Raw genomic sequence first — 23,686 nt, forward strand, 5'->3', positions numbered from 1 at the left:
GACTCCCGGCTCTACTCTCCCCGTTAGAGCGGAGCAGGAGTCCGGTAACCGGGGGAGACCCTGGATAACGCCACCTCCAGGTGGCGTTATTATCACAGGGCTTTCTCCGGTATTTTTTTCACATTTATTTTTAGTAACTCTGGTCGGATCACATTTCCCATTACAGTTATGGGAAATGCAATCTGCTTTACTAAAAATAAGTGATACTTAGGGCTTGGAGTAGAATTTTACAAATCCTACTCCAATTGCCCTGTAATAACTATAGGTGATACTAAAATAATGTGAAAAGGGTGTGAAAATACCCTTTTTCACATTATTTTAGTAAAAATAATGTTGATAAATAGAGCCCCGTGTGTGTGTGATAACTACCAGTGTCCAGCTGTGTTGGGTTAAGTTTTATGTTCTTGCTTGTTCCTGTCATGGAATAACATAAATTAGGCCCGCCCGCCATCTTGGGGAGGTCCGAGAAAACGGCGCCATCTTGGGGGAGGCAAAGAAGGACGAACCTGCCATCTTGAGAAGGTCAGAAGCAAAGCCACCGCACAGACTTCTTGGGGTGGGGAGGAAGGAAACGAGCGCGCGGGCGCCATCTTGAGAAGGTCGAAAGACACACCGCCATCTTAGGACGCGTAGAGCGTCGGACGCAGCCGCCATGTTGGGAAGGTCACACGTTGCTTTTTTTTATTATTATTTATTTATTTTGACCGGATCATTTGAGCCATGTCCACGCCGCCCCTGTCAGGAGCTGGAGCGGCATCAGCAGTCCCCGGGCCCGGGGGCTTCCCCGGTCCCCAGGCCGCCGCCGCCAGCCGGGAGGTGAACACCGCGTCCCTGTGCCGGATCGGGCAGGAGACCGTGCAGGACATCGTGTTCCGGACCATGGAGATCTTCCAGCTGCTCCGCAACATGCAGGTGTGCTGTGCCGCTGCCATAGACAGGCTCTGGTATAGGGGCACCTGCCCTGGCAATATATGGGTATATGAGCCCCTTCTAGACAGGCCCTGGAAATACATGGGTATAGGCTCTGGCAATATATGGGTTTTAGGGGCACCTACCATGTGATACAAGTTAGGGATGGACATCGGGGATCGATGGTTGGCGCCTAGCGATATCCCCAATCTGATGGCAATGGTTTTCCCATTCAGTATTGGCTGCCACCATCACGCACTGGTTTCTGAAATCTCATCCGATGGTTCAGTCTGTCCTTTCAGCTGGTGGTACCCCCCACGGAGGCGGTGTCCGCAGCACGGTTCTCTTGCGTATGCGTGTAGCCGGCTGGTGTCCTTGCAATGACGGCGTGACGGGCCACTGGAAGCATATGGAGCATACACACGGTCGTTGTTAAAAATCGCTCAATTGTTCATATCTGAAAGAAAATCTGACGTGTGGGCCTGCAACGATGGGCGTTCCCGCATGTCATAACGATATCTGACGTCGTCTGTGTTTGCAGTCAAATTTTGATGATTTCATTCATTTTAATAGTCTGATATCGTTCAAATTGTTGGTAACATCGTTCAATCGTTCATCTGACAGATCTCACCGTGTGTATGCACCAATAGAATTTGACGGCGGATGAGGACCTCTTGGCCCATCTCGCCTGCCCTATTCGATGGCCATGGGGCAATATGTTTGTATGTCTTTTGGTTAATTTGCAGTGTTTCACTCCCCGGCAAGGCTCAGTAATGCAGTACCGTATCTAGGGGTCCTTTGCAGGACTTCTATCTGCCCTTCATGAGGTGTCTCGCCCCCTCTGCAGCAACGTAACACTTCCAGTTTCTGAACGGAGAGATTCCCTTGGTTTTTCCCTATGTTACGCTGATGTGTTATTCCAGCACCTTTTATTCTAACTTCAGTATATGTTTTTTTTCCATGAGACTCCGAGATGATGGCTTGCCTTTCTAGGGTCATTCCATGTCAAGCGGGCCAGGGGTCCCTACCTGACCATCTCCAATTGTAATCATCTTGACAGTTGCACCCACCCCCCACTTTAAGGGCCATAGTTTTGCTACTATTGCATATTGTTAACTCCAATTTCTACTTCAGGGTCCATAGGGTATCCACAGGATACCTTGGGGTATAGGTGTGACGTCAGTCGCAGGGCACCAAAGAGTTAAGCTTTCAGCCTCCCAGGATGCACTAGGTCCCCCTACTATACCCCGCCCCCGGGCCAAGGCACCTCAGTTTAGTTTGGTGCCCGGCCGGCGTCGGGTGCACCTGTCGGAGTGGGGGCTAGAAGAGCCCCTGAAGCTTTCTTCAGTGCAGCTGTGGCTGCACATCTGGATGTACAGCATGGACAGTCAGTCCTGACGTCCATGCTGTCTTCCCTACACCCCCGCCGGTACCAGAACACCGGTACCGATCCGGGGATGCTGGTGAGCATCTGGGGTCACAGCTAGCGGTGATCCCAGATGTTCCGGACCATGGCCGGATCCAAGGGGGACAAAGGTAAGCAGCGGGGTCCCCGCTGGTCACATGGTCCTAAGTCCCCAGGCAGGGGGCTCCCTGGGGACTGGCTGCAGCGTGGAGCCAGGTACTGAACCTGCGCGTTCCACTACCCCCTGGGACAGCGGACCGCAGCAGAGCGGTAGCGCTGCGGCGTCCCAGGGGTTAAATGCATGCCAGGGGAGCGCGCCTTCCCTGTCTCACAGCCGGCGCCTCCCCCGCTGCACACAGCCCTCTCTGCACTGTGCTGACTGGCCCTGTGTCAGCGCTCCTCCCCCAGGCCAGCTTCTCTCTGCTCCTCGGCGGCCATCTTCTCTGCAACGCATGGTGAACGCTGCTGGAAGTCTGGAAGGAAGCATCGTGGTCTGGGTCCCCCCGCATACCTCTCCTCCGCTGTGGCTCAGGTCTGTGTATGCAGCGCTGTGTCCTACCAGGCCCTGTGTCTGTGTAGTTGAGTGATCAGCGCTGTTAGTGCAGGAATTGTTATTTCTCTGCATTGTATGTGACTGTGCTAGCGCTGCCTGTAACTTTTCTTCTCTAAACTGTCAGCTTTATTACTGTCCCTGTTCTTTCTGCTAAAGCCCTTGCGGTGCGGTGCTGCAGGGTGGTCTCTCGCCTATTTAATACTTAATTGGTGAGAGAGGTCACATACGTGGTGCCATCATGTCTGAAAGTGATTTTCCCCTCCGGCTACAGTGTACCACGTGCAAAGTACCGTTAGCGGAGGGGGAGGGTAGCGCGGAGGGCCTATACCGGCAGTGTTTGTCCATGGCGCGGCCTATTACGGTTACAGCATCGGTACAGGAGCCGCCCTGGGCTTGTTTCGCTCAGGCGTTAACAGCTTTAGTGGGCCAGTTAGCTCCGCAGCCCGCGTTTACTCCGATGGGTTTGTCCCAGCAGTCTGTGGTGTCGTCACCCATGCAGGGGTTCCCACGACAATTGGTGGTACCCCACAGTCTCCCTATTTCCCCGCTCCCGGGTTCTCAGGAGCCAGTGTGGGTTAACTCCCTGACGAGTTCTGTACAGCACTTATCGGATGTGTTGCAAGGGGAGTCTGTGATGCGGCCTCATAAAAGGCCGGTGGCGTCTCTGTCCGCTCCTTATGAGGATGACGAAGGGACGTCTGATGATGGGGAGATTCTGGATCCTTACGATCAGGAACCTCTCCATACTAAGGACGCTGATGCTAAGTCCAAAGTATATATTCCTGGACTTATTCGGGCGGTCCGCACAGCCTTGGTGATTGAGGACGAAGTTCCCCCAGCGGCTAAATCTAAGTATGCCTTTTTCAAAGATGTGAAGGGCGATGCCACAGTCTTTCCTCTTTCGGGTCAGTTGGTGGACCATTTAGAGGAGGCGTGGAAACAACCTGGCAAAAGATACCAGCCGCAGAGACGCCTGGCGGTGGCTTATCCATTCGCGGATAATTATTTTGCTAAGTGGGAATCCCCTCCACAGGTGGATTCTCACGTGACCCGTCTTGTCCGTAGTGCCACATTGCCGATGCCATCCATGTCCTCCCTTAAGGATGCTACGGACCGCAAGGTAGAAATCTGCCTGAAGTCCGCTTATTCCCTTGCAGGGGGGGCAGCACGGCCGGCTATGGCCATTTGCTGGGTTGCCAGAAGATTCATTAGAGGCTTCTTTTGAATCCGACTGTCCGGCCGAACAGGCGGAGTTGATTGGCAATCTCCGTGATTCGGCCACCTACATCAACGAGGCGGCTCTAGACATTAGTACTCTGGTGTCTAGAATTTCTTCAGCAGCGGTAGCTGCTCGTCGCACCTTGTGGCTGCGATCCTGGAAGGCGGACGCAGATTCCAAGAAAGGTCTGGAAGCGTTGCCGTTTACCGGAGAAGTTCTCTTCAGTCCGGATCTGGATAAGATTGTGGCCACGCTGGCGGCAGCCAAAGCTGCTTGTCTTCCGTCGGCCGCTGCTCCTTCTGGTTCTGGACCATCGTCCTTTCGGTCATCGAGGGCCCAGGGCAGGCCCAAACCACAGTCGTTTCCTCGACAGGCTGGCCCTAAGAAATCGGTCAAGCCCCGGAAACAGGCATGGAGTACCAGACGTCCGGCCCCCAAGCCAGATGACAAGCCTGCGGCCTGGCGGTCCGGGTCTCCCCTTGGGGGATCCCAGGGTGGGAGGCCGCCTGCTGCAGTTCTCCCGGTGTTGGTCGTTCACTACGACAGACACTTGGGTTCTGGAGGTGGTCTCCCACGGGTACGCCCTCTCCTTCCGGCACAGACCCCCGGCTCGATTCTTCACCACGGGTCTACCATCAGACCGGAACAAGGCTACGTTGCTGCGGAAGGTATTGCACACTATGCTCCAGGCTGGAGTTATAGTGTCTGTTCCATTCTCCCAGAGGGGCCAGGGTTTCTATTCAAATCTATTTTTGGTACAGAAACCCAATGGGTCATATCGTCCGTTTCTCAACCTCAAAGCACTCAACAAGTCTTTGCGGGTCCCGAAGTTTCGGATGGAGACCCTACGGTCCATCATTCTGGCGCTGGAACCTGGGGACTACATGGTGTCATTGGACATACAGGACGCTTACCTGCATGTCCCTATTCTTTTGCGCCATCAAGAGTTCCTTCGGTTTGCAATCCGCAGCGACCACTTCCAGTTTCGGGCGTTACCTTTTGGCCTGGCGACAGCACCACGTGTTTTCACCAAGGTGATGGCGGTCATGGCGGCTTCTCTTCGGCTGCAGGGAGTCCGCATGTTGCCGTACTTGGACGACCTGTTATTGGTGGCAGGATCTCCAGAGCTCCTGTTACACCACTTGGACCTGACCATTGCACTGCTGCAACGGCACGGCTGGCTAATCAACTGGCAGAAGTCCACTCTAATCCCGTCTCGGAGGATTCTGCATCTTGGAGCCTTATTGGACTCGGGACAGCAAAGGATCTTCGTGACGGAGGACAAGATCTCTGCTTTACAGTCAAGGGTGCGCAGTTGTCTGCACAGCCGCCGGGTGTCCTTACACTCGGCGATGAGGTTACTGGGCTCCATGGTGTCGGTGTTCGACATGGTGGAATACGCCCAGTTTCACTCCAGACCTCTGCAGCACCTGATCCTGTCCAAGTGGAACGGGCTGCCTCAGTCTCTGAAGTTCCAGACGATTGTGCTCACCCCGGAGGTTCGCCTGTCCCTTGCGTGGTGGTTAAAGACGACCCACCTCAACAAGGGACGTCCGTTCTGGGTTCCAAATTGGGTCCTGTTGACAACGGACGCCAGTCTTCGGGGCTGGGGAGCAGTTTCGGGTCCACACTTGTTCCAGGGCAGGTGGACGCCGACAGAAGCGGAGCTTCCAATAAATATCTTGGAACTCCGTGCGGTCTTCAATGCTCTCCTGCAGGCACAGCGGTTTCTCCAGGGTCACCCGGTGCAGGTCCAGTCGGACAACGCTACCACCGTGGCCTACATAAACAGGCAAGGAGGAACTCGCAGTCGGGCGGCTCTCGTAGAGGTCTCTCGGATCCTGGTTTGGGCGGAGCGCAATCTTCCGGCCATATTAGCGGTCTTCATCCCGGGAGTGCTAAATTGGGAGGCGGACTTTCTAAGTCGCCAGGACGTTCATCCAGGGGAATGGTCCCTGCACCCGGACGTTTTTCAACTACTGGTGGACAGGTGGGGTCTTCCAGAAATCGACCTCATGGCGTCCCGGCACAACAACAAGTTGCCGGTGTACGGGTCTCGCACAAGAGACGAAGGGGCGTCTCTGGTGGATGCTCTGTCCGTCCGATGGACGTTCAGGTTCGCATACCTGTTCCCTCCGGTCTCCCTTCTTCCACGGGTAATCCGGAAATTCAAACAGGAAGGAGGGACGCTCCTGTTGATAGCTCCCGCGTGGCCCAGACGGCACTGGTTCTCAGACCTTCAGGGTCTGTCCGTGGACAGTCCTCTGCGGTTGTCGCTACGACCGGACCTTCTGTCTCAGGGTCCTTGTCTTCACCCGGACCTGACTTGGCGGCGTGGCTGTTGAGACGGCCATGCTGAGGTCCCGGGGGTTTTCCAGCTCTGTGGTGCGTACCATGTTGCGAGCTCGGAAACCGTCTTCCGCGAGGATATACCATCGCGTGTGGCATACGTTCTTCCAGTGGTGTCGACCGAGAGGTTATGCACCGCGGGAGTTTCGTCTGTCTCGGATTCTCGCTTTCCTGCAAGCGGGACTAGATCATGGGCTTCGCCTTGCTTCTTTGAAGGTACAGGTTTCGGCCCTATCTGTCTGGTTTCACCGTAGGATTGCTACAATCCCGGATGTGCGCACCTTTATGCAAGGTGTTCTCCGTATTCAGCCGCCCTTTGTTCCACCTGTGGCGCCTTGGGATTTGGCTGTGGTCCTGAGTGCTCTCCAAGGACCGCCGTTTGAACCACTGGGCTCAGTGGATATTAAATGGCTAACAGCTAAGACTGTTTTCCTTCTGGCCATTGCTTCGGCCAGACGTGTTTCTGAGTTAGGGGCTCTTTCTTGTAGACCCCCTTTCTTGGTTTTTCATGGGAACAGGGCAGTGCTCCGCACTCGGCCCGAGTTTCTTCCCAAAGTTGTTTCCCAGTTTCATGTTAACGAGGAAATAGTTGTTCCGGCCTTTAACTCACCGGGTCTTTCCGTGGGTGAGGCCTCTTTGGATGTTGTGCGGGCCTTAAGGACTTATGTTGACCGCACTTCTTCGTTTAGGAAGTCAGACGCTTTGTTTGTCCTCTATGGCTTCCGTAAAAAGGGTTGGCCTGCTTCAAAGCAAACTTTGGCAGCCTGGATCCGTATGGCTATTTCTGAAGCTTATCTTCATGAAGGCCTACCGGTCCCTCCTTCTCTGAAGGCTCATTCCACTAGGTCTGTGGGTCCTTCGTGGGCAGCTCGACGTGGTGCCTCGGCAGTTCAGATCTGCAAGGCTGCTACGTGGTCTTCTGTCCATACCTTCGTGAGGTATTACAGGTTTGACACCTTCGCCTCTCAGGATGCTTCCTTCGGGCGGCGGATTCTCCTTTCTGCACAGGAGCGTCCCCACCCTTAAAGGATACTGCTTTGGGACATCCCCAAGGTATCCTGTGGATACCCTATGGACCCTGAAGTAGAAAATATGAGATATGGTAAGAACTTACCCTTGTTATCTCTATTTCTACGAAGTCCATAGGGTTCCACAGGACTCCCGCCCTGTCGCACCTGTGCTGCAGATGGGCTTTGCTCTGGTCACCGGTTTTCCGTCTCCCTCTGGTGAGAATGTGATTCTTGTATGTGTCCAGATCTTTGTTCTCTCTCTTCCTTCTCCTCCTCCGGCCTATGGCTTGGTAACTAACTGAGGTGCCTTGGCCCGGGGGCGGGGTATAGGAGGGGGACCTAGTGCATCCTGGGAGGCTGAAAGCTTAACTCTTTGGTGCCCTGCGACTGACGTCACACCTATACCCCAAGGTATCCTGTGGAACCCTATGGACTTCGTAGAAATAGAGATAACAAGGGTAAGTTCTTACCATATCTCATATTTTTTCAAAATTGGAAATGGTCAGATGGGGACAATCTTCAAAATTGGTCCACTTGACATGGAATGGCCTTCTAGTGAGTGGACTGGCTGCACTCGTGTACATTGGTCCAGCAAACTGTGGGCAGGCAACACGTATAATGGGGCATATTAGAGTTTCGGAAGTTGATATAAGATGGGTGGAAGAAATCCTGTAGAAGTTGGGTAGAGACATCTCCAACCAGCGGGAGCTTTATAAGGAGCCAGGAAAGATTTACATCAGTAGGTAAGAGCCTGCATCTAGGCACCATCAGGCAGTAACTGGTGCATTTGTTACCTGGCTTCTGTATTATAGCTAATACTCTTTATTGTTACCCTGAATGTTGTAAACATAAATATACTGTATGTGTATGATCTACTTCTGTCTTTCCTTTAGCTACCAAATGGTGTTACCTATCACACGGGGACTTACCAGGACCGGCTAGGAAAACTGCAGGAGCATCTGCGACAACTCTCAATTCTGTTCCGCAAGCTCCGCTTGGTGTTTGACAAATGCAATGAGAACTGCGCGGGACTGGACCCTGTGCCCATAGAGGTGTGGGCTACATTTCTTATAAAATGTACTGTACCCAAAGTAGTTGTTGATTTGTAAGACGCCATAGTGCTGCGCATTGCTGGACGGGAGGGGGGGGGGGGGGGACAGAGTACATGTTAAACAGCGATTGATAAAATAAATAAAGGCGTAGAACTAAAGAGTAGGGAGGGCCCTGCTAATGAGAGTTTACAGAAGTAAGTCAGAGCTGGCACAAGAGGAGTGAGGCCCTCATTCAGAGGCGGTCGCTAGGGCGCGATCGATCATATCATAACATAAAAGAGCAAGAACATGCAAATCAAGCGCAAAATCACAGCGCACATCGTAGGCGAGGTAACTCCCATCACAATGAAAACACACCTCCTGAGCCTCATAAAGGGGTGAGCGAGGACTACAGTCGCAGAGATTTGTCGGTTGCTGGCACCAAGCTATGTGACCATCGTGGTTTTTTGGCAGAGTCAAGTTTTCACATCTGCACTTTCGATGGTTCTTTTGCCTGTTTCGATGCAGATGCAAGCAGCATGCAATTGCTTTGTTGTTCTTTTTTGTCTATTCTTCGAATGTAAATTTTGCATGTGTTTTTTGATGTTTGGTTTAAGAAATCTGGCTATGGGCTTTATTAATAAAAAACAAACAAACACACAAAGCATGCTGGGATGTGCAGTACCACAAACCTACAAACATATAAAAAAAAATCTACAAAAATATGTATTTAGCATTTGAACGAAAAAAAAAGGGAATTATGATTATTAAATGTATTTTAAATGGTTTTTCAAACAAATGTAATATAAATATCACATACCGAGAGCAACCAAATGTAATGTCCTTTTAAAAGAAAAAAAGCCAATTAACGCAACCACTTTGCTAATGTACATAGCAATGACAAACACCTGTTACTTTGTTAATTGACTCCAGACATCGGCAGAGGCAGAAACCATGGCCTGCAGTCGCAGTGCTTGAGGTAGACCCTGGGCTCACTCCAGCACTACGAGAAGTAGCATCTTAAAGGCTGCGGTATGACGTGTACGATGACCCGCTCAGTAATTTATGCACGCCTTTAAATCTCTCTTTTTACGACAGACACGCCTGCGTTTGCAGCGCCACGCCCCCGTTCACATGTGCCTTCCCCTGTTACCACCCACAAACGGAACTATCTGTCAATCAGAGCTACGACCAAGTAGTGACTGACGACAGACTCCATATAGCTCGCAAGAACTGGCTTGCGCACGCGCAATGCCGACTACACGCATGCGCACATGACAAAAAATCACTTGTTGCCATCGATCGTGCCCTGGCGACCGCCTCTGAATGAGGTCCTGAGTGTGGCTCAGATTACACACAGATTGGCAGATGTGAGGTATAGAGCAGAGTACGCTACAATAAAGGGATTGATTTGCAGAAAGTGTTTTAAAGATTTGTAGGCAGTGGGAGTGTCTGACGGGCATGTCAGGGAATTCCTTAGGTGGGCAGCAACACAGGAGAAGTCTGGCAGAGCTCAATTCAAGGTAGGGATGGCCATCGGTATGGTAACAATCTATGGCAAAATAACAAGTGGCCATCGATGGTAACCAGCTATGCAATGGATGACCATCGATGGTTTCACAAACCAAGGGTCATCTTTGTTCCATGACTGACTGGTCCGTGGGCCAATCAGAGCTGGGGTGTGTGGCTTTGTGGGGGGGGTGGGCGCGGTGGCTATGCTCAGTGTCCCGACACCATGTTTAAGTAAAAAAAAATATTCGGTTATGCTTATCCATCGATGAAGGGAAACTATCTGGTTCTCCCACCATCAATGGGAAAATCATTTAACATTGGCCATAAACTAGCGATGATTATGTATCTTTGATGGTCGATGGCCGTCCCTAATTCAAGGTGGTTACGCGAGAGGGAGCAGACGATGATGACTTCTACTTCGGACATGTTGGGTGGTCACACATGATGAAGGAGATGGGGAAGAGTGGAGAATTGGAGTGTCATTAGCATGGTGCTTACAGATCCATGCTATATTGATGCAATAGAAACTTCTGTATCAATATCCAAGAAAATGAACAGCTTTTGCTTTCTTAATCTAAGTTAAACCGCTACCGTATATGTCAGTGTCTCACTCATTGTCCATTATCCCTCACTGCGCTGTGCTCTTGTCTGCGATTTAATTTAGCGTGATGGCCGCCACGTGCCATTCCGGGATGGCATATTATGGTTATCTACACCGCAAGTATTGTCCCACAGAGGTGCACAGGGAAACTTGCGCTGTATAGCACCGTAAATCGCTTATATGTCGATGCTCGGCAGCACAAAGCATTGAAGTGACCCCTAAATCTGCAAACACCGCACTGCAAACCACAACTGTACACATTACAAGCTTAAGGAATGCTCATATCAAGTGTGTAGGGTTACAACAATAATGTGTATTGTCAAGATGTTCGTTTTTATTTACTTTACGGATTACATATAGATGTTTCCAAACCACTTGCTGCTGAGTAACCCATTGGACAAAGACTGGGTGAAACTTTTTTAGACTTCCATCTCTTGCTTTATAAGTTCCTTGTCCTGTTTGCCTGGAGTTCGGCAGGCAACGCTCTGAGCTGCTATAGGGTAGGTTTGGAAAGCGCTATTGCTCTTTAGCTGGAGCTGGAACCTCTTCCTTGTGCTTCTAATTTATGTCCTCATCCTTTTCTTCTCTATTTCTTGATCACCTCCATACTGAACTCATTAGTTCTGTTACATTTAGTTCAGTTTTCTAATGTTCATCTCTTCAGTATGAAATCAATGCTTATGGCAAGGTAGAATTGTATTGTCACGGCAGAGAAGGAATGTACATAACATAATTGGGCTTAAATGAAATGATGTCCTTGTTTGCACAGTAACCTCCTGCTAGCCTGTCTGCTGCTTACTGACACTGTGCACCATTTGTAAGTCTACTGTGACAAAGTATCCCAGTTCCTGCCCATTAACCAGCATGTATGTCATTTTTCTTTGTGACTATTCATTTTCAGCAACTAATTCCATATATTGAAGAAGATTATTGGAAAAACGAAGACCGCGGCCAGGCTAGTCACCTCCGCTATCCGAGCGAAGAGAGGAGGGAAATACTGGAAGTAAATAAGGTATGGTATCTTTATAAAACCAAATGACAATATTTATAATGAGAGAATGTGAGGCTGTGATATTTAAAGTTTCTACTTCAGGGTCCATAGGGGGTCCACAGGGTTGACCTTGGGGTATAGCTGGATCTGGATCCACGGGCACCACGCAGTTAAAGCTTTTGCTGCTCCCAGGATGCACTTTGGTCCATCCTCCTCTATAGCCCGTCCCCGAGCCACAGGCACATCAGTTTTAGTTGGTGCCCGGCCGGAGTCGGGTCACCCTGGCGCAGTGGGGCTGCATAAGCAACCCCTAAGCTTATTTTTATTTAAAAGAAGATGTTTATTTAATTTTACTCTTCAGAGCGGCAGCATCAGACTGTCAATCTGGACGTCCACGCTGCCGCTCCAGCAACCCCGCTGGCGCTGCGACGCCAGTACTGATCTGGGGATCACAGCGGGACCGCGGAGTCAGTACTAGCAGGGCTCCGGGACCTCCCACTGACTGCTGCCGGAGTCACGGGGACAGGTAAGCCACGGGTAGCGCATCGCGTTGCCCGCGTGGAAAAGGCAGTCTCTCACCGCCGGTCTCTGGGGACAGACCGGCGGCGCTAGTAGCGGTGGCGGGCTCCCCCTCATTAGGAATACCCCGCGTGTCCGCTGGACCACCAGGGAATAATTGCTGGAAGGGAACCAGCGTCCCTGGGGTTAATCACTAGCCAGGGGAGGCAGCCTTCCCTGGTTTAGCGGCTCCTTCCTTCAGCTCAGCGCGCCTTCTCTCATGCGTGCTGGCGTCGCTGAGCTGCTCCTTTTGCGGCCACTCCTCAGAGCTCTCCGGCGGCCATCTTCTCGTGGCAAACACAGATCTCCCAGGCGGTGCATGGACCAGTCCCCCTGCGTACCTCTCCCCTGCAAAAGGACAGTGTTCGCAGCGCTATAGCCCTCCCACACACAGAATCTGGGAGGTTGATTGTAGCGAAAGGTGCAGTGAGTATCATCTTCCTGCATCGTATGTGACTTTTGCTAGTACAGCTGTCTGTGCTAATTTTCTGCTGACTCTCATCTTATACCTGTCCCTTTCCTTCTCCTACGGCCTGGGTGTGTGGGGGAAGGGCGTTTTTCTGTGTATATATAAATCAAAGTATTTGTGAGGTCAGTCACATACAGTGGTGTGCTACTCTGTACCGTATTTTGTGGGCTGTTTGTGTTGCATACTTGGGAGTGCGCAGGTGTTATACGCCTCACCTCTTCTCGGTGATACATATTTATTGCAAATTTATTGTGTCATGTCTGATGAGGAGATTGAGCTCTCCGTGGCTCCTGTGTTGTTTTCCTGCCGACACTGTTCGGCAGGGGTTGATAGGGACGATTTATCACAGGATGGTCTGTGCGGGCGGTGCCAGCTAGTGCCTGGCCCCTCTAAACTCCCTACGGTGCAGGATCCTCCTTGGGCGATGTTTTCGCAGGTGCTGGCGTCAATCCCGGACTGTTTAGCGATCCCGACTGCAGTCCCTACTAGGGCGTTGCTTTGTCTGCTCGTCGGTCCTTGTGGCTGTGGTCCTGGAGAGCTGACGCAGACTCTAAAAAGGGCCTGGAGGCCTTACCTTTTAATGGGGAGTTGCTATTTGGTCCAGACTTGGACAAAATAGTGGATACTCTGGCTAAATCCAAGTCAGCCTTCCTCCCTTTGGCTTCAGCACCTGCTAAGGTGAGGAGCTCCGCTTTTCGGTCCATTCGGGTTCAGGGTAAGGCCAAAGGTCATTCCTTCACGAGGCAGTTGGCGACCAAGACCGCCTCTATGCCCAAGAAGCAGGCCTGCAGTGCCAGGCGCCCTTCTTCCAAGCAGGAAGATAAACCTTCTGCCTGATGGGACGGGCCTCTCTTTGGGGGATCCCAGAGTGGGAGGCCGACTTCTTCAATTTGCCCAGTGCTGGCACAATACCACCACGGATGCCTGAGTTTGAGAAGTGGTCTCCCAGGGATACGCCCTGTCTTTCTGGCACAGACCGCCCCACCAGTTTTTCTGCACGAGTCCTTCTCAGGACAAAAACAAAGCTTTGCAGATTCAGGAAGTTATAGAGTCCTTGCTGAAAGCAGGGGTCATTGTTCCTGTTCCTCAATCACAACGAGGGACAGGGTACTACTCTGTTTCCGGTGCAGAAACCAAATGGTTCTCATCCCCCTATCCTCAATTTGAAGTCTCTGAACAAATTCCTCAGAGTTCCCAAATTCAGGATGGAAACGTTACATTCCATCATTCTGGCGATGGAACCTGAGGATTACATGTTCTCCCTGGATATCCAGGACGCCTACCTCCATGTTCCGATAGCACCTTCACACCAGCGGTATCTGAGGTACGCTATCCTACATCATCGCTACCAGTTTCGGGCACTACCCTTTGGCCTCTCTGCGGCACCAAGGGTATTCACCAAAGTGATGGCGATCATGGCCGCACATCTTCGGAGCCAGAATGTACGGCTGCTGCCGTACTTAACGACCTCCTTTTGTTGGCGAGCTCTCCAGAGGTACTGCTTCAACATCTCCACCTGACGATCGCTTGTCTGCAAGCGCACGGGTGGTTGATAAATTGGAGAAAGTCCTCCCTGATTCCATCACAGCGGATCGTTCATTTGGGAGCCCTGTTAGATTTTCGTCAGCAAAGGATCTTCCTGACTCCGGAAAAGATCTCCTCCCTACAGCTGCGGATACACAGTTGCCGACTGTCTGTCCATTCGGCAATTAAAGTTCTGGGGTCCATGGTGTCGGCATTCGACATGGTGGAATTTGCCCAGTTCCATTCCAGGCCCCTGCAGGGACTGATTCTATCAGAATGGAACGGGTTACCTAACCGGATCCGGTCTCAGATGCTGGTGTTGTCCCCGGAGGTTTGGCAGTCTTTGGCTTGGTGGTTTCAGACAGCTCATCTAGTCGAGGGGCGCCCCTTTTGGATCCTGGACTGGGTCCTGCTCACAACAGATGCCAGTCTCCGGGGTTGGGGGGCAGTGACAGGCTCGTTGTCACTTCAGGGACGTTGGACTGCGGAAGAAACATTTCTCCCCATCAACATCCTGGAACTGCGGGCTGTGTACAGGGCCCTGCAGTCTTCAAGGAAGGGCGGTTCAAGTTCAATCCGACAACGCCACCACGGTGGCGTACATCAACCACCAGGGAGAAACTCTGTCGGGCTGCGATGTCGGAGGTGTCTCGCATCCTTGCTTGGGCGGAGTGTCACATTCCAGCAATCTCGGCGGTCTTCATCCCAGGAGTCCTCAATTGGGAGGCGGACTTCCTCAGCCGTCACGACGTGCATCCCGGGGAATGGTCGCTTCACCCAGAGGTGTTTCAGCTACTCGTGGACAGATGGGGGCTGCCGGAGCTGGACTTGATGGCCTCCCGTCACAATCACAAATTGCCCGTGTACGGGTCAAGGACAAGAGACGCAGGCGCAAGTCTGGTAGACGCGCTGTCGGTGAAATGGACGTTTCAACTGGCGTATCTGTTTCCTCCGATATCTCTGCTACCTCGGGTCCTGCGGAAATTCAAGCAGGACGGCGGCAAGCTCATGCTGGTGGCTCCAGCGTGGCCCAGACGTCCTTGGTACTACGGTCTGAGGAGACTCTCCATCGACGCTCCGTACCTTCTTCCTCAGCGTCAGGGCCCTGCCTTTACCCGGATCTAGGTCGGCTGCTTTGACGGCGTGGCTCTTGAGACAGCCGTCTTAAGGTCTTGGGGCTTCTCGGGTTTGGTTATTAGTACCATGCTCAGGGCACGCAAGCTTGCTTCCGCGCGGATTTACCACAGGGTGTGGCGCACTTAGTTTCTGGACTCACACCACTGAAAGTATGATCCTCAGGTGTTCCGAGTTTCTAGGAACTTGGAATTTCTGCAATCAGGCTTGGACCTAGGTTTACGTCTTGCCTCCCTGAAGGTTCATGTGTCTGCGCTGTCTGTGTGGTTCCAACGAAGGATTGCTACACTGCCAGATGTTCACACTTTTTTCCAAGGTGTTCTCCGAATCCAGCCTTCCTTCGTGCCTCCTGTGGCTCCTTGGGACTTGGCGGTGGTTCTTCGGGTCCTGTAGGGTCCTCCTTTTGAGCCTCTTGAGTTGGTGGAACTCAAGTGGTTAACGTTTAAGACTGTTTTTCTCCTGGCAATTGCTTCTGCCAGGAGGGTGTCAGAATTGGGGGCGCTTTCCTGTCCTTTCACCAGGACAGAGCGGTGCTTCACACTCGTCCAGAATTTTTGCCTAAAGTGGTTTCAAAGCGCCACATCAATCGGGAACTTGTTGTGCCAGCTTTTCAGTCACCTGATCTTTCAGCTGGTGAGGCTTCCTTGGATGTAGTCCGTGCTCTCAGAATTTATGTGGAACGGACTGCTTCCGTTAGGAAGTCTGATTCTTTGTTTGTCCTCTTTGGTTTTCACAGGAGGGGTTGGCCTGCCAACAAACAAATGTTAGCCCGCTGGCTTTGTTCTGTTATTTGTGAGGCTTATGCACAGGAGGGTTTACCTGTTCCAGTCTCTGTTAAGGCTCATTCCACTCGTTCTGTGGGTCCTTCTTGGGCTGCTAGACGTGGCATCTCTGCTGTTCAGCTATGTAAGGTGGCCACCTGGTCTTCCATTCAGACGTTTTTGAGGTTCTATGCGTTTGACACCTTTGCCTCTCAGGATGCATCTTTTGGGCGCCGGGTTCTCCTTTCTGCACAGGAGCGTCCCCGCCCTTAGTTGAACTGCTTTGGAACATCCCCAAGGTCAACCCTGTGGACCCCCTATGGACCCTGAAGTAGAAAACAAGAGATATGGTAAGCACTTACCTTTGTTATCTCTGTTTCTACGAAGTCCATAGGGTCCACAGGGCACCCGCCCTGACGCACCTGGCTTCATATGGGCTGTGTTGCTGGTCACCGGTTTTCCGTTTCCTTTTTCTGTGAGTATGGTTTCTTGAGTGTTCCACTCTTCCTTCTCTCTGTTTAGTCTCCTCCTCCGGCTTGGCTGCTTACCAACTGAGGTGCCTGTGGCTCGGGGGCGAGGTATAGGGGAGAATGAGCCCAAGTGCCTCCTGGGAGCAGCAAAAGCTTTAACTGCGTGGTGCCCATGGATCCAGATCCAGCTATACCCCAAGGTCAACCCTGTGGACCCTATGGACTTTGTAGATACAGAGATAACAAAGTTAAGTTCTTACCATATCTCTTGTTTTATATGTGCTGTTATGTTCTGTACACACAGATATAACTAGGGGCTCTTGTAATTGCAAAACATGTTAACGCTTGGTTTTGTTCGTGTACATGTGTTAGGAGCATGGATTTACACAATGATACATGTGTTTCTTTATTACAATTGTGTTTTTATTATAACACAATTATCCTTCAAGAAGAATTGCTCCCACTTGGTGACCAAACTCTTTTTGCATCCTTATTGCATCCCTCCCCTTTCCTGTGTGGGGTATCCTGTCTATTCCACTAACTGTTTGTGACATGTTATTTGCCTTAATCCTGTCACATGCAGCCCTGTCCTTACACATCCCTCATCTCCTGATATACTCTGTGCTGCTGGGGGAACCTGCTCCTTCCACTATATAACTCTCAGTCTGTGGCTTCCTGCTGCCTCCATTCCCCTCCTCAGATCATGTCACTGCCCCTGTCACATGCAGCCCTGTCCTTAAGCTGGGTACACACGTAAAGTTTTTCTGTCCAACCATCCAACTAGTTGAATGGTTGGAATGAAAATCTGGTAAGGTATGACAGCAAATGACAATCAGCAATTTGCACCCAAATGCCGGAAAATTGACAAAACCTGTTGTTTGAACAAATTGTTTAGATTAAACATTTAACAAGCTTGTCTGACGACCATTTTCTGGCATTTAGGAGCAAATTGCTGATCATCACTTACTCCCATCCCTTACCAGATTTTCATTCCAACCAATCAACTAGTTGGATGGTTGGACAGAAAATCTTTACATGTGTACCCAGCCTAACACGTCCCTCATCTCCTGATATACTCTGTGCTGCTGAGGACCCTGCTCCTCCCACTATATAACTCTCAGCCTGTGGCTCCCTGCTGCCTGCATTCCCCTCCTCACATCATGTCACTTCCCCTGTCACATGTAGCCCTGTCCTCACTGACACATCACTCATCTCCTGATATACTCTGTGCTGCTGGGGACCCGGCTCCTCCCACTATATAACTCTCAGCCTGTGACTTCCTGCTGCCTCCATTCCCCTCCTCACATCATGTCACTGCCCCTGTCACATGCAGCCATCCAATCAGTTACCAGTCCCTTGCGCAGGCCGGTATCAGGAACACAGAAGTCAATGTATCGCCGGGACAGCTGTGTATCGCAGAGCGTTCCCGGCGCAAAGAAAATACTGCATACCAGCGGAAGAACCCACTGGTTGGTATGCAAAGTTATACATTAATGATCGCATTATAATTTTGATCATTAATACATCTCGCCCTGCATATGTTTAGATATATGCGTTTTGTTCCATGTTTACTTCTTTTACTTCCGACTCTGCCTCATATCCATTATTTTATAAAACCACCACAATCTGTATAATAATATCCTAAAGGTGGGTACACACTACATGATATTTTCAGCAATTTGGCCTATTCCGATGCATCAGAACGACAAATCGTTCAAATCATGTAGTGTGTACCCACTATCACGATCCCGATGCACGCTTCCGCCGGTCGTCCCGTCTCATCCTAGGAACTTTTGTACCTGCAGAAAGATCTGAGGATATCGCTAGCGATGCCATGCTGCCCGCTATTCCCCACCCCTGCCGTCGCTGCTGGCATCGATGCCAGGCCCGTCGCTTACGAGGTCGGTACACACTAGACATCGTCTAGTGTGTACCGGCCTTAAGGCCTGCCCCATCTGCAACATGCATGCACTGTTGGAGCCAAGGTGTGTGCCGCCCCTCCAACGGCTCCCACTGCTAGGGAGATGGGATGGACCCTAGCCAGAGATGACCACCTGTGTACGGGTAAGTATAGCCGTGGGTTGGAGGGGGCAGGACAATTATACAGCAAAACGATGGCGTAGTCGGCCAGTTATTATAGAGTTGTGTGTTGGAGGAGTCAAGTAACCGTCTGTTATAAGTGTATTTTCTGCCTGATCGTTTTGCTGTAACGCCTTCCTCATTAAGTGTTTCCATTCTCTCATAGAAATTAAAACAGAAGAATCAGCAGCTGAAACAAATTATGGATCAATTACGGAACCTTATCTGGGATATTAACGCCATGCTGGCTATGAGGAACTGACATCGCAATGTATAATCTTTTTTCCTTTTTTTTTTTTTTTTTTGTATCATATTTGAAATTGCAGAATGTTGTTCTGGTATTAAATATTGTGTTTTTATACATATTGTGGAAACAAGAAATGATGTTGAAAAAAAAAAAAAATATTACTTTGGAGAGTAAAATGTAACTGTACGGAGAAAGGGTCTTTGTGGTGATTTCGTAAAGACAGCTGAGATGGACGACGATTCTGTGAACGGAAAACAGTGTCTGAGTTTTGCCCATTTTCTTTGTAAATCTCAGGTAACGCAAAAGCACAAAACGTTTATTTTCCTCATTCTCATCGGCCGGCTATGTGACCCAATGGATAACGCAAGCCTGACGCTGCAGATGAGAGAAAGAGGCCAGGAAATCTCTGCCAGTGATCCTGGCCCATTCCCTCCCCCCGTAAATGGCAGCGATACGCCACCTGCTCCCAAACTGCAGCCGCCTGTCACTCACTGCCAGTCTGCTGCCACCCTGTGTGCGTTCAGTAGGTGAACCCAAAAAAAAAAATTAAAATGAAAATTTCTTCCAAAAAATTAAAAAACATCACAGCCGGCGTCTGTTGAATAAATCATTTGGAGAATCATCTTTGCTGTTACCTCTTCTTCATTCCCAGCGGGGAACCATGTGGCTCATTCACTACGCACGCAGTTCAGTGCAATAGTATGCCAATCCATAGCGATCGCACTGCCGATACATCACTACATAAGGCCGTCCACTTCACCTACCCGCACACCCGTAATGGTTAGCAAGACTGCGAAAACATTGGTACAATCGAGTACCATCGAAGTCTCACGCACAGCTAAGACAGGTCAGACACTACTCAGGAATGGCTTACATCAGCGCACGCTATGAGGTTTCAGGCTGCATATGGTATCGCAGTGGCTAATATATGCACGCCCCTGCAACTCAGTTGAAACACACTGGCATGCCTGCGTTCGGCCGACCAATGCCCCCCCACCCGTCGCCAACCACAAACGGCACTTCCTGTCAATCACTGCGTCACAGTGGCCGGTTCAAGCACTGTGATTCATGCGCAGAATGCTACAATCGGCCGATTGCGTGCGTATAAGCAACTGCGTTCCTTGCCGAATCAGGCCTTGTGTGTCAGACGCAGTCTATGGAACAGAATGTTTGTTTTCTTCTGGGATCTCTTGTATTGGTCCATGGTGCAGACAGAGAAGAAGAGAGCAGGGCCTTACGTGGGGTGCACAGGATAAGAACATATAAAACTTACCCTTTATTGGTATATAGGAAAATGAATCGCAGGCATACGCTCGAGAAACGTAATATTATAAAGGGGGTGAACATGACCAAATGACATTGCTTAATGGAGGCATAATCTGTGGTTCTTGTTACGGCGTTAAGTCACCTTTCCAAAATAGTAAAAGCAGGATTCTAGGAGAAATCCTGGATCTGATAGTTGGAAGTGGTGATCAGGGAGAAGGTGAGGCGCAATCATTAGCAGAGCGCAGATGCCGGGAGGGAGTATGTGAGGAATGAGGCTGGAGATGTAGGGAGGAGCGGTGAGGATGAGAGAGAGTAGTTTGAATATGATTATGAGTGGTATAGGGAGCCAACGGAGTGACTGTCAGAGAGATTCAGCAGAGGCAAAGTGATGAGAGGTGGCAGGATGAGTATAGAAGGTGATGTGATGGATTTGGAAATTATGATGGCATAAATGAGAGTTTTAATAGCTTCTGGGTTAGGGAAGGTGGAAATAGCAGGATTTTGGATTGTATCTGAGGGGGAGAAGGAAGGTGCAGAGTCAAGGATGACCCCTAAACATCAGACTTGAGGAACAGAGGAGACGTTATCAACAGAGAGAGAGTCTGGGAGAAAAACGGGGCCTTGGCAGTGGACAGTCAATGACTTAAATTTTTATACTGAGTTTCGGGACGCATTGTACTATGCAAGTTGATGTGGCTGACAGACAAGAGGTGACATGGAAAAGGACAGTGGGCGAGTGGTCTGGTAAAGAGGTTAATATGGGTGTCGTTGAGGTGGTATCGAAGGCCCAAGGAACTGATAAGCTTGTTGAGGGAATAGATGGAGAGGAGAAGGTGCCAAAGACTGAAGCTGGAGAGACCCCCATGGATCTCTCCTTTGCCCCTTCTCTGGGTTTCATATAATTCAACGCGGATTGAATAGCGCCGGGAAGGAGCCCCCTGAGCTATTCAATGCAGCGCGCCATTGAGCCCGATTAAGGATTTCCTCTCGCACCCCTCCTGGAGTGTGAGCAGAAATCCGACAAATCTACTGTCACGATGCTGTTTTATGCCCATACCGCGGCGGAAACAGCATCGTGCCAGGCAGTTAAGTCGGAGAATGCCCGTTCTTGCGACTAAACACCATGTTTAAGGCGTGAGAACGAGCATTCTCCGACATAACAGTGCGCTGAATTGAATAGCTTTGGGAGCTCCTTCCTGGTGCTATTTAATTCGCGTTGTATTGAATCCTGCCCTTGTGAAGAGTGTGTACACAGAGGTCCATCTCATTCCAGATATTTCTTTTGCTCCAATGATAGGGGTGCAAGTGCGCACTTAAAATGATGATGGCAATGTAACCGAGCATATGGATAGGAGTGGTGTTGGTTACACAGATGGGTATAACTTGCCATTAGAACCCCCTCTCCAGACTGCTTGAGGCTTTTAGTAGGGTACGGTTTTGTTTATCACAAGACAAAATCGATAATGGGTCACATAGTTTCAAAGAGGGGTCTCGTCCAAGTGTGTATGTGCCAAAACGGAGGAGATAGGTCACTTTCGGTGGGCCACATCATTTGATAGAGTGGACTCAAATGATGGTGACCCCAAGATTTTGAAGGATGAGTTAGGTCCTTGGACATAATGATTTTAGCAAGTTAGGGGATTATTGTCTGGTGATAACTTTGAACACCTGCCGATAACTACTAAAGGGGCACAAATTTAAAAAATGAGTTTCAAGACGTGTTTTGAGATTAGCGAAGAGATGTAAAAGTATTAGGCACTTGTGGAAAAAATGCTGCAAAGTAAGAATGCTTTCAAAAATAGAAGTGTTAATAGTTTATTTTGATCAATTAACAAAATGCAAAGTGAATGAACAGAAGAGAAATCTAAATCAAATCAATATTTGGTGTGACCACCCTTTGCCTTCAAAACAGCATCAATTCTTCTACAGTAGCTACACTTCCACACAGTTTTTGAAGGAACGCGGCAGGGAGGTTGTTCCAAACATCTTGGAGAACTAACCACAGAAGCTTACTCAAATCCTTCTGTCTCTTCATGTAATCTCAGATAGACTCGATGATGTTGAGATCAAGGCTCTGTGGGGGCCATATCACTTCCAGGACTCCTGTCTTCTCGGGTCCAATGTTACCACTTTGTGAAGTTTTTGTCCAAATTATGTGATGTCGTCCAAATCCATCGAGTGGAATGCCCAGAACAGGCTCCCTTGGTCAAATTGCTGCCCGGCGCACTCTGCTGTGAAGTCCGACTGGGACCCCAATAACTCCATTAGGCATCCCAGACCAATTTCCACCCCTCTGTGAAGTTTTCATTTAAATCCATCCAGTGGTAGGTCCAGAACAGGCTCCCACGGGTCAGAGTTCTACCCAGCTTACACCAACAAGAGGTCTGACCTGGACCTCAACCCCCTTATATATCTTCTGGAATCCAATGTTACTACTTTGTGAAGTTTTCATCCAAATCCATCGGGTGGAAGGCCCAGAACAGGCTCCCCGAGTCTGCCTAGCGTACACCAGCGGGAGGTCCGACCAAGACCCTAAACCCCCTAAAACCTAGCCAGGATACAACTGGATCACCTTGCGTTGGTTTTATCCCAATCGGTGCAGGGGTGTCCGAATGCATAACCGGACAGACAGACAAACAAACAGACCAATTAATTATACTGTATATAAGATTGAATTGGGTAGAATAAAGGTAACCAATGGAGGGACTGACAGCGAATCAGCAGACGATGAACGTATAGCGAGGAAGATCAGCCTCACAGCTGCATTAAAAATGGATTTTAGTTGTGAGTTTAGGCCCTGATTCAGAGCCGGACGCTCTGACCAGAGCGCTCGCTCTGAATCAGGGCCCACCTCCATTAAAATGGAGCGTCCTCCAGGACGCTCGTATAGCTGTGGGTCACCACCCACAGAAGCCTGCGGTTGAGTTTCTCAACCGCCAGGCCAGGAGTGATTTTGGCTCTATCAGAGCCAAAATCACTCCCACTGACATCACTAGTGATGTCAGTGGGGCCGGCTTCTGACGGTAGGCGTTCCCTTGGGAACGCCTCCGTCTGGCAGGCACGCCCCCTGCACGCCCACCAAAGGGGGCGTGCTGTCAATCAACATCGACAGCACGCCCCCTTTGATCAGACACTACGAGCGAAGGAAAGTCCTTCGCTCGTCGCGTCTCGCGCATGCGCACGACGGAGCTCCCTCCATCGTGCGCATGCGCAGTGCAGACCATCGACCCACTTGCGAGCGGACAGCCGCTCGCGAGTGGGTCTGAATCAGGGCCTTAGTTTTCAGTGAAGACCAATAAGGAGACAACTGCAGTAATCCCAGCGGGAGATAATGAGGGCATGCATGAGAGCTTTTGCAGTGTCTTGCGTAAGATATAGGCGTATTCAGGATGTATTTCTTAGATATATGGACATGATCTGGATACAGTTTAAATGTGGGAAACAAACACATGGTCAAGGATGACACCTAGGCAGCAAGCTTGTGGGGTAGGGTTGTTTGTCGTGTTATCATCAGTGATAGAGATATCAGGTTGGTAACTACTATTGGCTGGTGGAAATATTATTCATTCTGTTTTATTAATACTAAGTTTGAGGTGGC

At 50.2% G+C, this 23,686-nt stretch overlaps 1 protein-coding gene across 1 annotated transcript; it reads left to right on the top strand.

Moving 5' to 3' along the window:
- The first annotated feature begins 614 nt into the window (after positions 1 to 614).
- Positions 615 to 19,444, top strand: MED30 (mediator complex subunit 30). The gene is made up of 4 exons (XM_088450185.1): positions 615 to 912; positions 8,339 to 8,497; positions 11,491 to 11,601; positions 18,742 to 19,444. Exons 1-4 carry the CDS (start codon positions 721 to 723, stop codon positions 18,835 to 18,837), a joined length of 558 nt encoding a protein of 185 aa, XP_088306311.1. The 5' UTR covers positions 615 to 720; the 3' UTR covers positions 18,838 to 19,444.
- Positions 19,445 to 23,686: the final 4,242 nt, after the last annotated feature.

This window comes from Taudactylus pleione, unplaced genomic scaffold (assembly GCF_031769625.1).
Source record: "Taudactylus pleione unplaced genomic scaffold, aTauple2 ptg000510l, whole genome shotgun sequence".
In the NCBI taxonomy this organism is placed as follows: Eukaryota; Metazoa; Chordata; class Amphibia; order Anura; family Myobatrachidae; genus Taudactylus; species Taudactylus pleione.

What these genes read in the sequence shown, in the direction of transcription:
- MED30 (XM_088450185.1), top strand. Translation starts at nt 721, where the DNA reads ATGTCCACGCCGCCCCTGTCAGGAGCTGGAGCGGCATCAGCAGTCCCC. An exon ending in AGCTGCTCCGCAACATGCAG is followed by an intron (nt 913 to 8,338) that starts GTGTGCTGTGCC and finishes TCTTTCCTTTAG; the next exon opens with CTACCAAATGGTGTTACCTA. An exon ending in AAATACTGGAAGTAAATAAG is followed by an intron (nt 11,602 to 18,741) that starts GTATGGTATCTT and finishes ATTCTCTCATAG; the next exon opens with AAATTAAAACAGAAGAATCA.